At 32.3% G+C, this 17,777-nt stretch overlaps 1 protein-coding gene across 2 annotated transcripts in view; it reads right to left on the reverse strand.

Annotated features, from left to right (window-relative positions):
* Window positions 1-3,066: 3,066 nt before the first annotated feature.
* The window catches only part of CENPK (centromere protein K), a 29,321-nt gene continuing 14,610 nt past the window's right edge, over window positions 3,067-17,777 (reverse strand). Inside the window, exons 5-9 of one of the 2 annotated variants that reach the window (XM_065875156.1) lie at window positions 11,150-11,232; window positions 10,956-11,054; window positions 10,496-10,622; window positions 6,557-6,610; window positions 3,067-3,953 (exon numbers count right to left, since the gene is read on the reverse strand). In XM_065875156.1, coding sequence (XP_065731228.1) covers window positions 3,795-3,953; window positions 6,557-6,610; window positions 10,496-10,622; window positions 10,956-11,054; window positions 11,150-11,232 — 522 coding nt within the window. In that variant the 3' untranslated portion in view covers window positions 3,067-3,794. The remainder of the gene's footprint in view (window positions 3,954-6,556; window positions 6,611-10,495; window positions 10,623-10,955; window positions 11,055-11,149; window positions 11,233-17,777) is intronic. The other variant, XM_065875157.1, reaches the window with a different exon arrangement.

Below are 17,777 nucleotides of genomic sequence, written 5' to 3' on the forward strand. Positions count from 1 at the left end.
AATATACTTTTTTTTCCAAAGTGACTGTATCATTTTGCATTCCCACCAGCCATCAATGAGAGTTCCTGTTGCTCCACATTCTTCTCAGCATTTGATGTTGTTAATGTTCTGAGTTTTGGTCATTTTGATAGGTGTGTAGTGGCATCTCACTTTTGTTTAATTTGCATTTCCCTGATGACACACAATGTGGAGATCTTTTCACCTGCTTATTTGCCATCTGTTTATCTTGTTTGGTGAGGTGTCAATTTAGTCATTTTCCCCTCTTTTTATTTGGGATGTTTGTTGTCTCATTGTTGAGTTTTAAGAGTTCTTTGTATATTTTGGTGAGTTCTGTGTTATCTTTTTAGATATGTGTTTTGCACATTTTCTCCCAATCTGTGGCTTATTTTTTTCATTCTACCAGTGTCTTTAACAGAGCATAATGTTTTAATTTTAATAAAATCCAACTTACCAATTTTTTTCTTTCATGGATTGTCCTTTGGTATTTTATCTAAAAAGTCTTCACCAAACTCAAGGTCAGACTAGATTTTCTCTTATGTTATTTTCTAGAAGTTTTATAGTTGTGCATTTTACATTTAGGTCTATGATCCATTTTTAGTTAATTTTTGTTAAAGGTATAATGTCAGTATTATCAGTGACCAGTTTTTCTTTCTTTTTTTGCAAGTGCATGTACAGTTGTTCTACCACCATTTGTTGAAAAAGACTAAGCTTTCTCCATTGGGTTGCTTGCCTTTCCTCTTTGTCAAAGATCAGCTGACCATATTTGTATGGGTCTACTTCTGAGCTCTCTATTCTGTTCCAGTGATCTATTGTCTGATTTTTCAGCAATTTCACAGTATCGGTTACTATAGCTTTATAGTGAGTCTTAAGGTTGCTGTCAGTCCTTCCACTTTGTTCTTCTTCAATATTACGGCAGCTATTCTGGGTCTTTTGTCCTTCCATATAAATTTAGAATCAATTTGTTGATTTCCACAAAGTAACTTGCTGGCATTTTGATTGGGATTACATTAGAACTATAAATCAATTTGGAAAAGAATTGAGACTTTTAACAATATGGAGTTTCACTACCCATAAACATGGAATATGTTTCCATTTATTTAGATCTTCTTTGATTTCTTTTATAACTTCGGTAGGTTTCCTCATATAAGTCTCGTACATATTTTTGATGTTAATGTAATAATGTTTCAAATTTCAGGTATATAGGTAACAAATGACTTTACTATGCTAACTTTGTATCCTGCAACCTTGCTGTAATTGGTCTTTATTTAGTTCCAAGAGATTTTTTATTGGTTCTTGGGATGTTTTTTTGTCTTGCTGCATTAGGTGGAACTTCCAGTACAATGCTGACTAGCACTGGTGAGAGGAGACATTCTTGCCTTCTTCCTGATCTTAGAGGGAAAGCATCTAGTTTCCCACAATTAAGTATGTTAGCTGTAAGTTCTCTGAATTTTTTTTTTAAAGAATAAGTAATAATGCATCAGATTGTAGATGTTCTTTATCAAGCTAAGGAAGTTCCTTTCTATTCCTAGCTTGCTGAGAGTTTTCATCATGAATGTGTTATCTGATTTTGTCATATAGCTTTTTTGTAATCTATTGGTATGGTCATATGATTTTTCTATTTTAGTCTGATGATATGTTGGATTTCATTAATTGATCTTTGAATGCTGAACCAGTTTTGGCTATTTGGAATAAATACCACTTGGCTGTTATGCATAATTTTTTGTACTACATTGTTGAATTTGATTATTTTGTTGAGGATGTTTGTACCTATGTTCATGAAAGGTATCTGTTTGTAGTTTTCCTTTCTTGCAATGCCTTTGTCTGGTTTTGGTATTAGGGTAATGTAATGTTTTTGTCTGGTTTTGGTATTAGGGTAATGTAATGTTTTTGTCTGGTTTTGGTATTAGGATAATGCTGGCCTCATAGAATGAATTAGTTTCTATTTTTTGGAACACAGAATTGTCATCACTTTCTTCTTGAATGCACCAGTGAAACCATTGGGCCTGATGTCTTCTGTTTTGAAAGCTTATTAATTATTGATTCAATTTCTTTAATATATAGGCTATGCAAAGTGGCTATTTTTCCTTGTGTGAGTTTTAGTAGATTGTGTCTTTAACAGAATTGGTCCATTTCATCTAAGTTATAACATCTGTGGGCACAGAGTTATTCAAAATATTCTTTTATTACCCTCAATGTTCCTGGGATCTGTAGTGATGGCCCCCACATATAGGTTCTCAGAACTTGAAACATTTTCTCCAGCATACTCAAAGCCACAAAAAAAAAACCTTCAAGGGTTATAAGCTTAGATGGAGTACAAATCAAGACTAATTCTGCTATAATTTACATTGTTTATGATTGAGATGAAAAGTGGGCAAATAATCATGCTATGTTAAAAGGCTGGGTTAACAAAAAGTAGGATGCAATCATCACAGTTTTCTTTAAAACTTTACACAAGATGCTACAGTAAAGAGATTCAAACCAATAGATGTATGTGAAATCAAGACTTGCCAAATAAATCATCAAGTTGTTTATTGCCTTTATCTATTTCTTACTGTAATTTGCAACACAGAGAAGTTCACAGACAACAGTATTATCTGCTCTTGTCAGACAGAATTATTGTCAGACTTATACTGCTAGCACCATTTTTCCTTTCTCCAGTAACTCAGGAATAATAAGTTGCTCAATCCTTTGACTCCCAACTAGAGTATTCTAGGAAGGTACTTTTGTATGTCATCTTCCCATAAAAGAACTTACACATTTTCTAAAATATAACAGTATTTGTATTTTCTATAAATGGAACATGGTATACTTGGAATAGTTTTTGCCTACTTTAAAAAAGATGAAGTATTTAAGGTAAACAAGAAACTTGGATACTATAATACAGTAGAAAGCATTTTCAAAAATAAAAGTATATACTAAGTCATCTTAGAAAACTAATGATACAAAAAGTATTTGGAATTCTCTAGTTTAGCTTATATGTAGTTCTATAATATCATCATTTATCTACCTATGAAAAAGTCTATTTAGTTTATTAAAATATCATGCCACATCCCCAAAAAAGCTAGTTTTTAAATGAGAATTTTATTTACAGGAAAGTCACAGAGGATTAACAAAATTTTATGAACACAGTATTGTTAGTAATAATTAACAGAATCAAGAATGATTTAATATATATCATCACTTGTAATATAATACACATTAAAATATAGTTTTCATGCTACCTTTATCCGTTAGTTTAACATTCCAATTTTTAACAAATCTAGAAATATGGCATTATACATGGAACAGATTTACTAAATGCTTTTAAATTATGCTTCCTTCTACATTAAGATACTAAGTCAATTTTTAAACCTCCTGCAAATTAAATGGCCTTTCCATTACAATTTGTAAATTTAAAGGATGTAAGCACCAAATGGAAATCAAATGCATAAAAGAAACTGTCATAAATTTTAAAAGAAAAATATTACATTATCAATATCATAAATTAACAACGAATTTTCCAAAGAATATTGCAGAAGTAAGGTATATTTAAAGTTTTGTAATAATTAAGTCTAGAATATTTTTCACTTGCATTCTTGTCCACCCAGTTGAAAATACCAAAGCAATGACTGACTGCGAAAGGACCATTTTTAAATGAATAGTGGATGGCAGCATGAGTCATTTTAAGCACAAAAGGAAGATGGACTATGTGCTTTGATTTGCAAATAATGTTCCTTATCCAAGTAATTCTCAGTGTTTCCATTATCCTTGAATGACAAGATGCTTTAAGTACGTGTGAAAAAAAGACCATCTTTTTACTGATGGAAGGCTTCTAATCTTATTCGGGTTGGATCTTCTGGATGTCTCAAGGCAATTCCATTACGCAGGAGCAGCTCAATATAAGGTGGCCAAAAAGAATCACTAATTTTGACATATGGGTCATGTGGAACATCAAATAATCTATTTAAAAGAATCTAGAAAAAAAAATCATTCAAAATATACCTTACTTGGAAAAAAATTGATACAGCTATAATAAAACATTAATGAAGTTTCTTACCAAAGAATGTTAATGTCTTTTCTCTTTGAGTAATTGTTTATATCATAATTTCTATGTATTAACTTAAATAGTTGATTGTCTTTTTTTAAAAAACAAATATTAGTGAATGGAAATAGCTTTAAAATGAATCTTTGCACCTTAACTTTTAAAATTCCTAAATACTAGTTAAAAGGCACTTACAATTCTCTCACTTCTCTTAGGATTAATAATTTGCTTATGTTACAAGATTGGTTATAACCATTTCTTAAAAGTAAAAAACTTAAATACTCAAAAAGTTCAAAAACAGCATACATATCTTAATATTTGGGGGAAAGAGAAATCACCAATGCTACTCTTCCCCCAAAAAACACCTATTCATCTGATAAATCTTTGAAACAACAATTCTATCATCATCATTTCCTTCAAATTATCTTAAATATCTTTGATTTCTTCACTAAGGATATTGAGGGGTTACAACCACAAATTGGGACGTTTTGAGTATCTGCAGTAAATTATATAAGACTAACATTTCCCAAACTACATTCCATGGAATTGGTCTCCCTAAGGATGCTCTTAGTGTGGAGAAACAGGGTTCTATGGTTATATAAGCTGGAGAAAGACTGTCAATGTGCACTCAGAATCACCTGTATATCCCAGATCCACTGGCATTAAAAAAGTTTTTTTAAGAAACACACATTTAAAATTCTTCAAACACTAATGTTTTATGAAACATACTGAAAAATGCTAAATATGTATCAATTATTACTCTACCTCCTTAGCTCCCACACAGTGCCTTCACAAATTACAAAACCAGAATCGAGAAGGGTTAAAAGATTCCTCAAGGGGCACATAATTAGTAATAGATCATGGATTAGACTCCATATCTCTGAATTGCCAAGCCAAAGCTTTAAATATATTATATTAAGAAACACAGAAAAGGAAAAATACAATTTATACAAATAGAAATAAAATTAAAACTGTAAAGCTCTCATCTCAATCACATTTCATAATAATATCAACATTTTAATTCTTTTTTTTTTTTTAACATCTCAATTCTTGAAATAATTTCATCTGCCATTAACTTTAGCTATTTCTTTTTTTTTTTTTAGCTGCAACATGTGGCTTGTGGGATCTCAGTTCCTCAACCAGGGATTGAATGTGGGCCGTGGCAGTGAAAGCTCAGAATCATAACCACCAGGCCACCAGGGAACTCCCTAACTTTAGCTACTTCAGAACCACATCCTGGAGAAAAAAGCTCTTGGTCTCATTTCTTTTAGGTATGATAATAAAATAATTAAATATTATTCCCATTTTAGAGCAACTGCTTATTTTAGTATAATTTAAAAATTTTATTTTCATTTCTAACTTCAGTTATATTAATCAAACTTCTAATAGATGCCAGAAATAATTAAATGCTAAAAATTCTACTTTAACATGAACATGTATATTGGTTTATTCTTCACTGAACTGCAGTTTAAATTCTGTTTATATTTATTATTGATAATACAAGCCTTGGAGACAAAAATAGTTTCTAAATCTAAGTTTTACATGGTATCTCATAGTGCACTATTCAAAAATTACACATGTATTTCCCAGTTAATAACTGTCAATATTTGCCACATATATAACAACTTTTATTAAAAAAAAGTCAAGTCATCCATGAGAAACAGTAGTTTCAGTATAAACTGGACTAAATAGGAATATGTTAAAAGATTCAAATCATAATCTAAAAAATAATTGTATTTTGCTTTCCAAAGTAATAATATTCTATATTAAGATATCCTGAGGCACCAAAACCATTTAGCTAGATACACAGAGACTTTAGCATCCAATGCAGAAAATTACTATGTGAAACAAGTTTTCTGAAATCACTTTATTCTAAACTTACCAATGACTTTAAAAAGTCACATTAATTGTTAAATAGCTCTTCATAGACTACCTTCCTCTCCACCCAATCTGCAATAGGTCATCATATAAAGATTTAAGTATTTAATATAGTCGGTAATTTGGCTGAAGTTCAAAAACTTCTTTTTTTTAAAGGTCAGAGATATTTGTAAATAAAATAAAAAGCAAATGTCAGGCAGAAAAAGGTGTAATGAGTCCTTACATTATGAAAAAAGAAGCTGATGTTATTTAAGGAAAATCTGTGAATGAAGTTCTGCAACTTTGTGGAAAGAATCCTTAAACTCAATTGTGTATTTTAGATAGAATACAGACTGGCCAACTAAAGATTACATCAATGTAACAGCATAGGCTTTTACTGTGTAGATACTAAAAAACATCATAAAATTTTTCTTAAAGTAATAATCGGGAACACAATTAAGAGTAAGACTTCAGTTTCATCTTCTTCTAAAAAATAATATTTTCTTACTACATAGAAACTAATTTTATACTAAGATAAATTAATATATATAATAAAGTTTGGTGTATACCTTAAGAACTAAAGCAGCATTTTTTTCTTTTTCAAGCCTATGTATAATTGTTCACAAATCACTAGTGAAGAGATATCTTCAAGACAAAACAACTACACAAAACACTTACCTCTAACATTTCATGCAGTGTTATCAGCTGTGCAGTTGATTCTTGAATGTTTTTCTTTGAGAGAAGTGTGAATAACAAAGAATTAACATTTCAATTCTAATGGCAGAATATTACACTGTATTTATTACAAAATTTCAAAAATTAATATTCCTCAATTGCAGTGGTACAAGATATACTAAAACCAAACATTTATAATGAGATGATTTAAAAAGCATTCTGAAAGAAAACAACCTGCTGTACTAAACAGTAAGGTTCATAAAAATAGTTGAAACAACCTCTTAGACAGGGAAATCTTTTGCAATTACTAGAAGATACAATTCAGAGTATCCACCTATCTATCTACCTATCTCTAAATATGGAGATAAATTATAAATTTATATAAATGGATAAATTATATTACATATATTCATATAAATGAAAATCTAATGTCTGAACCTTCCCAATCAAAATATCCCAAACAAATGACATTCCAGACTGTATTGATACAGCTTTGGGACAGGAAACTTGCTTCCCAGGGAGGTTTGTTCATCTTTCTATAGTTCTTGACAGTTCCTAATATTAACTCAACTCACTAGTTCTTTTTTTCTTGGAATGACAGAGAATAAATCTCATTCCAATTCCACCCTAGAGTTCTCAAATATCTGAAGACAGCTATTATGAGCTCCCTGCCTTCTCCATATTAATCATCATGAGTTTCTTCAATTATTTCTCATAGACTTGCAGCCTCTCAATAGCATGGTTGTTCTCTAAATGTGTTCTAATTTACCTTTTTAAAAAAATCCAGTCTCCACAATGATATAGCTGTGATTAGAAAACCGAAGATGAAATGGAAGACTCACTTCCATACGTGTAGAAGCTGGAATTCTATTCAATAAGTTTAAGATTGCATTAGCTTTTGGACATCTATTCTTCCCTGCTGACCTCTATCTGAGAACACTATCATCTAAAGTGCCAAAAGTTTCCTTCATTGTACATAGCTAAGATATGTCTCCTTCGTTCTTCAATGTTTTAAACTCAAGAAAGATATTCTATGTACCTCCACTAAATATCATCCTATTTTATTTGGACCGTCCTATTTTATCTTGGCCAGTTAAAAAATACAGTTCTAATTCTGTCATCCAATAAGTTTACTATCTAGTCCTCTCTCAATTTCATATCATTTGTAAACTTTGATGACTATGTCCTCTACCTCTTTATCCAAATTACTGTTAAAAATGTTCCATAGGATAAGGTTCTAAGGGAAATCTTCTAGGATAATACTAAAGCTAATCAGCAGCTTTTGAGTTCAGACATTCAATTAACTACAAGGTCTCCTACTATTGTGACATCTAGTACCTTCCTGACAATAATCAAAGATTAGCATGGAGTCCTCCTAAGGTTTTATAGAAATACAAATATATTAAAGAAACAAGCAGCAAGGCACAGATTAAAATATAAAGGTTTGAGATAATCAAAGAAAATGCAGAAGAAAAATATAATGAAAGAAAACAAAAAAAAAAGTTTCAACATAAGGATATGATAAACAATGTAAAATATAATAAAATAAAATTGCCATGAAATGCAATGTGACCTAAATCTGCCCCTGGAAACAATGCATCATCTTCAAAGCAAAACTGATATTGAATGATCAACATTGTGACATATCCCTGTTAAGTTACTGAAGTTCAGAGATAAAGAATCCTTCAGTCAAAGAGTCAGAAGCAGCAAGACATCTACAGGCTGGCCTCAGACCTCTCCACAGCACATTCAATCTGAGAAGAATGGAGAAACCCCTTACCAAGTCTTGTGACTTCTAAAATCTCTGCCTAAGATAAGCGTTTAAGTATACAGCAAAATATGTTCAGCATTTAAGAATTTAAAAAATAAAACACCCAGAAATTCTTCTTGAACAAATTACTTGTCAAACAAACCCATCATACCAAACAATGGATTAAACTTAAAAACTCAAAAATGAATGGTAAAAGATGATAAGGATTGAATCCAACATAATGTACAATAAAGACTAAATGTATACATGAATGATGGTATCAGAACAGAATATAAATGCAATGAAACTACCAAAGTTAAAATAAATAACACAATTCATTTATTTTAAATAAAACTGATGGCACCTTGATCTTGGAATTTGGCCTCCAAAACTATGACAAAATAAATTTATTTTGTTTAAGCCACCTATTCTTTGGTATTTTGCTATGGCAGCTTGAGCCCACTGATACATCCATTATTATTGCTTGACAGAGAGAGAGAGAGAGAGAGAGGGAGAGAGAGTAACCTATCAGTTTGTAATATGTATCAACAGTTCATATACTTCATTTAAAAAAGTGAGCTTATCCAATATGACTGAATAAACTCATGGTGGCTTCTGGTAATCAATGCTTTCCTTTAGGAGTGTCTCAAACCTCTGGTTCTAATAGTGGAGAACCTTAATAGGTTAAAAAAAAAAGTTGAAAAAAAGAGAGACTGGAATCAGAAAATAAATCATTAAGTTATTTTAAGATTATGATCATTAAGAGGTAAGGGATCATGAATTTACTGAAATCATTAACAGAAGGCCGTTAACAATTTCACAAATGACTAAGGGGCATAAATAACAATGGATAGAATGGGAGAAATTGTCCATAACAAATGAAAGCCTACTGATAATTACAAAGAAGACAGGGAAGAATAAATAAACACAGATTATAAGAAAACAAACTTTTTTCTCCTTTTCCTAGTATGCTCACAGTCATTCAAGAAATATGAACTCAGAAGGTACTACAATAGGTATGCAAGACAGTACAGACACAAAGATGAATTAAACAAACCAAGGAGCTCACAGAGCGTGGTGGGTCAACAGAGAAAGAGAAATAAATGATTACTACAAAATCATGTAATAAATGCTAATAAAATGACACCAAAACTTCATTCAATGCATCACACAAAAGATGATGTTTGAGTTGCTTTAAGAAAGAATTTATTATTTTCACCAGATAGGAATTGTTTTGTAACCAGAGGGAATAGAATGTATAAGGCACAAAAAAGTGACAGGTCATTGCATATCTGCTGGAACTTTAGTACTATGGTTGAATGGACTCATGCAAGAGATGAATAAAGAATGGCTGAAAAGGAGGCTAAAGAGATAGACAAAGTCCAGAATATAAATTCATTCCTCTAAGGAGTTTATAGACTTCATCCCAGAGGGAGGCATCAAAAGTTTTATGTTGAAAAATGATTTAAATATGTATATTTTAAAATACATGATTAAATAAATTGTTAAATATGTATATTTTTGGAAAGATTGTTCTGGTCCCAGTTTCAATGCCTATTCCACTTCCACAAGTTCTATTTATTTATACCTATACTATTTTTAAAAAAGGAATTAAAGTGCTTGTTCCCAACCTTCTGTCACTCAATGAAATATTTGCTTTTGTGAAAAAGGTTTATTCCATCATAACTGTTATTAAAATAGTCAATAACTTACCTTAACTACAGGTACCTTCTGATTTTAAAAGTTACATGTGTTTATCATAGAAAATTTGAAAAACAATAACAAATCTTACCTACAATCTTAGCCCCAGGCATAAGCACTATTACGTTCTTTGGTACAAATTAGACTCACACAATTTAATCATCTGTGTTTTATCTTCTAACAATCAATAATTTGTGAGATTTCATAAACTCTTTTGATAGTGTTCAATACACTTTTAAAAGCTGCATTTTTCCATCAATATGAATACAATGTAAAAAAATGTATTTAATCTTATTTTATTACATAACTAGGTTGCTTCTAATTTTTCATTATTATAATGTGATGATGGAATATTTCTGTGCATGTACCTATTTGTGTATGTCTTTGAAGTGTATATTTAACATAAAAATTTATCAGAAAATTTACCTGTGAACCTATCTAAAACAATTTCATATGTGAATATCTACATGAATGTCTTCTCTAAAACTTACCTTTTTCTTTTTAACATTTCTATCAGGCAGAGGAAAATGGTCTTCTAGAAATTCACCCAAGGTAACCAAGAGTTTCTCCTTATATTCTTTTATATCACGCATTTTCGTTGTCAGCTCATTAAAGATTCTAAAAGATTTATTTAAATTTAAGAGAATTAATTTGCTGATAAAATACTTAAATATATATAACTGGTTACTCATAAAATTAATCAAAAACTTTGTTCAAACTTCATTGCTCAAAATAACTAGCTTTATGAGATAAACAGTCTCTATTTAACATGTAGGAAAACTAAAAGTCAAATTATTCATAAAAGATTAGGTAACTTAACAATTGGCAAAAGTCAGGGTAAGACTCACAATTTCTGGTGAAATTTACCTTCTTTTCATCTATGTATTTCATATAACATAAAAAAGGAAATAATTTTTCCTATTATGAAAACCTAGAACACAAAATCAATACCTTGATTCAGAAAATGTCACAACCTGCTGTTTCAAATCATTGTGTAGTACATTAAGAGATTCTAATATCTGTTGCTGTTCATCCAACCATTTTTGCTCCCTTTAAACATGGAAAAACAAAACAGTATTCAAATAAAACATTAATGCTAATTCAATATATATCAATGATGAGTAGTAATTATAATACAAATATACCTTTCTAAGTCTTCCTTTAACTTTTCATTCTTTGACTGAATAGTAGATAGTACCAATTCAAGATCATGCCTCAATTTTTGGAACTAGAACAAAATAATTAAAATTAATTGCTTAGTCTTTACTCCTGTAAATAATGATATTTCTGAATGAGAGTGAAATTTACGTACTAGGATATATATTCAGAAATCAACAGCAAAAAAAAGCCTAGTAAAAAATCTTTGAAAGGGAAATTATACAGCAGGTACTAAGTTCTTTGTAATATTTCATTGTTAAATTAAAAAATATAAGGGGTTTTGAGCAATAATTTCTAATTTCATATTGAAAGGCAATTTAATGGTGAATTTTCAGTAACCAGGCAGATTAGGTCTCTTTTCTAAGGAGACTATACAAAACAGACACAAATGAATATCACTCATTCAACAAATATTTATTGATCAGTTGTTGACCACCAGGCATTGATGAAGGAGTCAGGGATGCAAAGATGAACAGAACAAAGAGGCGAATCCAAACAAAGAAACAAACTTGTAACTCCAGAGAGGGATAAATACCATAAAGTAAAAGTAGGTCAAAACGAGAGTATAGAAATGAGGAGCAGGGATGGCTCTTTTAGGTAGGTAGTATGATATGGAAAGACCTTTCTGATCAGGTTAACTAACAGTTTAGCAACAGAGAAAGACAGCAAAAGATAAGTCATGTCACCATCTAGCAAAAGAATGTTCTAGGCAAAGGGAATTTTAAGTACAAAGGCCCTGAGGCAGAAGTATGAGGTATCTGAGGAACATATAAGAAGACTGTGTGGCTATAGGGGATTACAATAAGCTAAACTTTTTCTAGTATCCTTTTGTTTCTAGAACACATTAGCTAGCGTTCCATTCTCCTGATATTAAGCGTTTCCATTAGCTTCTTATAATTCTAAATCTGTAATAATATAAAATTGTATATTATAAACCCTAGAGCAACCATGAAAAAAAATGAAGAGATATACCTAATAAGCTAATAATGTAAATAAAATGCATTTATTTTGAAAAATACACAATAAATCCAAGAAAGTGGGAAGGGAGGAGAATAGGAACAGAGAAAATGTAGGACAAATACGAAAGAAAAATCAAATATGTACATTTTAATGCAACCATAATGATATTACATTAAATATGATCCAATAATGGAATTAAGTTAAATTAATAATCAAGTTATTTGTAGTGAGGTGGATGCACCTAGAGTCTGTCACACAGAGTGAAGTAAGTCAGAAAGAGAAAAACTAATACCGTATGCTAACGCATATATATAGAATCTAGAAAAATGATGAACCTAGTGGTAGGGCAGGAATAAAGATGCAGACATTGAGAATGGACTTGAGGACACAGAGGGAAAGGGGAGGCTGGGATGTAGTCAGAGAGTTGCATTGACACACATACACTCCAAATGTAAAATGGATGGCTGGTGGGAAGCTGCTGCATAGCACAGGGAGATCAGCTTGGTGCTCTTTGACCACCTAGAGGGGTGGGATAGAGAGGGTGGAAGGGAGGCTCAAGAGGGAGGGAATATGGGGATATGTGTGTGCATACAACTGATTCACTTTGTTGTAAGGCAGAAACTAACAAATACAACATTGTGAAGCAATTATACTCCAATAAAGATGTATGAAAAACAAAAAGAGCTAGGTAACTTGCCTGAGGTTTCACAAATAAAAAGTGTCAGAGCCCATACTTAAAAAAAAAGAAAAGAAAAAGAAATAGTTCAGTATATAAATTGCAATTCACTATAATAACTGTACCAATAAAACTTTTAAAAAGTTCAAAAAAAAGAATCAATCATAGAAAGGTACCTGGAAAAATGTGCAAATATTTGGATACTAAAAACACACTTCTAAATAATCCATGGGTCAAAGATGCAATCAGCAGGAAAATAAGAAATTACTATGAACTGTCTGAAAATGAAAAGGTTAAATTTTCTGGAATAAAGCAAAAGAAGTACTGAGATAAAAATTTACACCACTAAAAGCCTGTATTAGAAAAAAGAAAGCTCTCAAATTAATGACCTCAGCTTCCACCACAAGAAACTAGAAAAAGAGCAAATAAAACCAAAGGTAAGCTGAAGAAAATATAATGGTAAAAGTTTTAAATCAATGAAATAGAAAAACAAAAAGAAAAATAGGGAAAAATCAAAGAAACCCAAAGCTAATTATTTGAGAAGATCAATAAAATTACCCAGACTAATTAAAGGAGAAAAAAAGAACACAAATTACCAACATCAGGAATAAGAGAGGGGGCGCTGCTACAAACATTAAAATAGTAATGGGGGAATACTATGAACAATTTTCTGTCAATAAATTTGACAAACTAGATGAGACAAACTCTTTCAAAGTCACAAACTACCAAGGTTCATTCAGAGAAAGATAACCTGACTAGCCATAAGGAAACTGAATATATAGTTTAACATTTTCCCACCAAAAAATTTCTAACCTCAGACAACTTCACCTATAAATTATAAGAAACATTTAAGGAATAAATAATACTGATTCCATACAAGCTCTTTTGAAGAGAGAATACTTCTGAAATCATTCTATGAGCTTAGTATTACCCTGATACCAAAGCCTGAAAAAGATGTCACCAAAAAAGAAAACCACAGACCAATATCTCTCAAAAACATAGACACAAAACTCTTAATAAAATTTTAGCAAATTAAATCAATAAATAAAAAAGATTAGTACATTATAGCAATGTGGGATTTATCTTAGGAATCAAGTTAATAGTTGAAATCAGTGAATTTAGAAATAAGTGACAAGGAATAAAGACACAGACCTACTAGAGAACGGACTTGAGGATATGGGGAGGGGGAAGGGTGAGCTGTGACAAAGCGAGAGAGAGGCATGGGCATATAAACACTACCAAACGTAAGGGAGATAGCTAGTGGGGAGCAGCCGCATAGCACAGGGAGATCAGCTCGGTGCTTTGTGAGCACCTAGAGGGGTGGGATAGGGACGGTGGGAGGGAGGGAAACGCAAGAGGCAAGAGATATGGGAATATATGTATATGTACAACTGATTCACTTTGTTATAAAGCAGAAACACACCATTGTAAAGCAATTATACCCCAATAAAGATGTCAAAAAAAAAAAAAAAAAGAATGACATAGCCCGAGGACACGACATAAACTGATTACAGTAGTCCCCTACGTATGAACCTTCAAGCTGCAAACTTTCAAAGATGAGAACATGCGTTCCATCAATGTCAGGCATGAGTGAAATTGCAGCTTGCCCTGTCTCCTATTGCTAATGATCCTTCAGCTCTACCATCTCCTGCCTCCTCTCCCTCCTCCAGTCAGTAACTCTTCTTGCCTGTTCACTCGATGTCAGCCCCTGTATGCCAGATGTTGTACTGTACTACTGTACTTTTCAAGGTACTGTACTGTAAGATTAAAAATGTTTTCTTTAAAAAAAAAAAGAAAGAAGTGACAAAATTCAATATTAATTCATGATTTGAGAAATTCTTCATAAATTCTAATAAAAGGTAATTTTCTCAACTTTATTAATGGCATCTATGAAAAACCTACTGCTAACATCACACTTAATGGTCAAAGAGTGAGTGCTATCCACTAAGATCAGGAACAAGGCAAAAATGTTCATTTTCCCCACTTTTATTCAATACATTACTAAATATTCTAGGACAGTACAATAAGCCAAGAAAAAGAGATAAAAAGCATCCAGATGGAAAGAAATAAGTAAAACTGCCTTTGTTCTCAGATGACATGACTAGCTATGTAGAAAATCTTACAGAGGACTTCCCTGGTGTTCCAGTGGTGAAGACTCTGTGCTCCCAACACAGGGGTCCCGGGTTCGATCCCTGGTCTAGATCCCACATGTATGCCGCAACTAAGAGTTTGCCTGCCACAACTAAAGACCCCATGCAGCCAAATAAATTTAAAAATTAATAAATACATTAATTAATTAAATATAAAAGAAAATTCTACAAAAAAGCTACTAGAATAAAGGAGTTTATCATGCTCACTAGATACAAGATTGACATATAAATATTAATTGTATTTGAATGTACCAGCAATAAATAATTGGAAATTGAAATTTTAAAAAAGAATACCATTTTAATAGCACCAAAAATATGAAATGCTAAAGGGATGAATCTGACAAACATATACAAGACCTGCACACATCTTTTTTCTTTTTTTTTTGCGCGCACCTTGCGGCACGCAGAATCTTAGCTCCCCGACCAGGGATCGAACCTGTGCCCCCTGCAGTGGAAGTGCAGAGTCTTAACCACTGGAATGACAGGGAAGTCCCTCATGACCTGCACACTTCTATCACAATTTATAAAGTCTTTTTTTGAATTATGAATTAATATGGAATTTTGTCACTTAATTCTTTCTGAATTTACTGAAATGATAAAATGCTTTTTTCTTTTTTAGTCTGTTGATATAGTGAATTACAAAACATTGGTGAGATAAATTTTGTAAATAACAAATAAACGGAGGCCTAAATAAATGCAGAGACCATATAGTGCTCATGGATCTGGACTGAGACTCGATATGTCTCTTCTCCTCAATTTGAACTATAGATTCAGGGCAATCTCAGTCAAAATTCCAGTAAGCTTCTTTATGGGATACAATGACAAGCCAACTCTAATTTATATGAAAATATGAAACAATTTTGGTAAAAAACGAAGTTAGAGAACTCATACTACTTAATTTCAAGACATTACAAAGCTTCAGTAAACAAACCAACACAGTATTGGCCTAAAGACAGAAATACAGAACAAAGGAAAAGATATATCCACCACATAGGATGGAGAACAAATGGAGAGTCTAGAAATAGATCCACACATATATGATCAATTAATTTTCAACACATATGCAAAGGAAATTCAAAAGAAAAAGATAGTTTATTCAACAATTTGTGCTAGAATAATTAGTATCCACGTGAAAGAAAAAACAACCTTTATCAATAACTCATTCCACATGCAAACGTTATTCTAAAATGGATCATAGATCTAAATGTGAAACCTAAAATATTAAAATTTCTAAAAAAAAAAATGAAAGAAACTCTTTGTGACCTTAAGTTTGGCAAGTATTTCTTATATTTGAGTACAAACCTTAAAACAGGGGTCCCCAATCCCTGGGCTGCGGAGAGGAACTGCACAGCAGGAGGTGAGCGGTGGGTGAGCAAGTGAAGCTTCCTTCCCTGCCACTCTCCATTGTTCCCCAATGCTCACATTACCATCCCACCCCCAACCCCGGTCTGTGGAAAAACTGTCTTCCACGAAACTGGTCCCTGGTGCCAAAAAGGTTGCGGACTGCTGCCTTAAAATAAAACTTGATAAAGTAGAGTTAATCAAATTAGGAAGATATTATTTTATTAAATTCTCTTTGTTCCCTGAATTGCCTCTATTTTCTTAAGATTCATCTTTGTAAATTGTTTTGGGTTTCCGCCTTTCCATTTGGAGGCATTTCACAAATGTCAATGATCATAGGCTGGCCATTCAACATTTTCTTTTCTTTTTTTTTTTGTAAGTCCAAAACCATTTATTTTGATTTTTTTAAAGTTCATTTCTTTTTTTACATCTTTATTGGAGTATAATTGCTTTACAATGGTGTGTTAGTTTCTGCTTTATAACAAAGTGAATCAGTTATACATATGTTCCCATATCTCTTCCCTCTTGCGTCTCCCTCCCTCCCACTGTCCCTATCCCACCCCTCCAGGTGGTCACAAAGCACCGAGCTGATCTCCCTGTGCTATGCGGCTGCTTCCCACTAGCTATCTATTTTACGTTTGGTAGTGTATATACGTCCATGCCACTCTCTCGCTTTGTCACAGCTTACCCTTCCCCCTCCCCATATCCTCAAGTCCATTCTCTAGTAGGTCTGTGTCTTTATTCTTGTCTTACCCCTAGGTTCTTCATGACATTTTTTTTTTCTTCTTAAATTCCATATATATGTGTTAGCATACAGTTTTTGTCTTTCTCTTTCTGACTTAGTTCAGAAAGGACAGCCTCTTCATTAAGTGGTGCTGGGAAAACTGGACAGGTACATGTAAAAGTATGAGATTAGATCACTCCCTAACACCATACACAAAAATAAGCTCAAAATGGATTAAAGACCTAAATGTAAGGCCAGAAACTATCAAACTCTTAGAGGAAACCATAGGCAGAACACTCTATGACATAAATCACAGCAAGGTCCTTTTTGACCCACCTCCTAGAGAAGTGGAAATAAAAATAAACAAATAGGACCTAATGAAACTTCAAAGCTTTTGCACAGCAAAGAAACTATAAACAAGACCAAAAGACAACCCTCAGAATGGGAGAAAATATTTGCAAATGAAGCAACTGACAAAGGATTAATCTCCAAAATTTATAAGCAGCTCATGCAGCTCAATAACAAACAAACAACCCAATCCAAAAATGGGCAGAAGACCTAAATAGACATTTCTCCAAAGAAGATATACAGACTGCCAACAAACACATGAAAGAATGCTCAACATCATTAATCATTAGAGAAATGCATATCAAAACTACAATGAGATATCATCTCACACCAGTCAGAACGGCCATCATCAAAAAATCTAGAAACAATAAATGCTGGAGAGGGTGTGGAGAAAAGGGAACACTCTTGCACTGCTG

This window comes from Phocoena phocoena, chromosome 3, assembly GCF_963924675.1.
Source record: "Phocoena phocoena chromosome 3, mPhoPho1.1, whole genome shotgun sequence".
In the NCBI taxonomy this organism is placed as follows: Eukaryota; Metazoa; Chordata; class Mammalia; order Artiodactyla; family Phocoenidae; genus Phocoena; species Phocoena phocoena.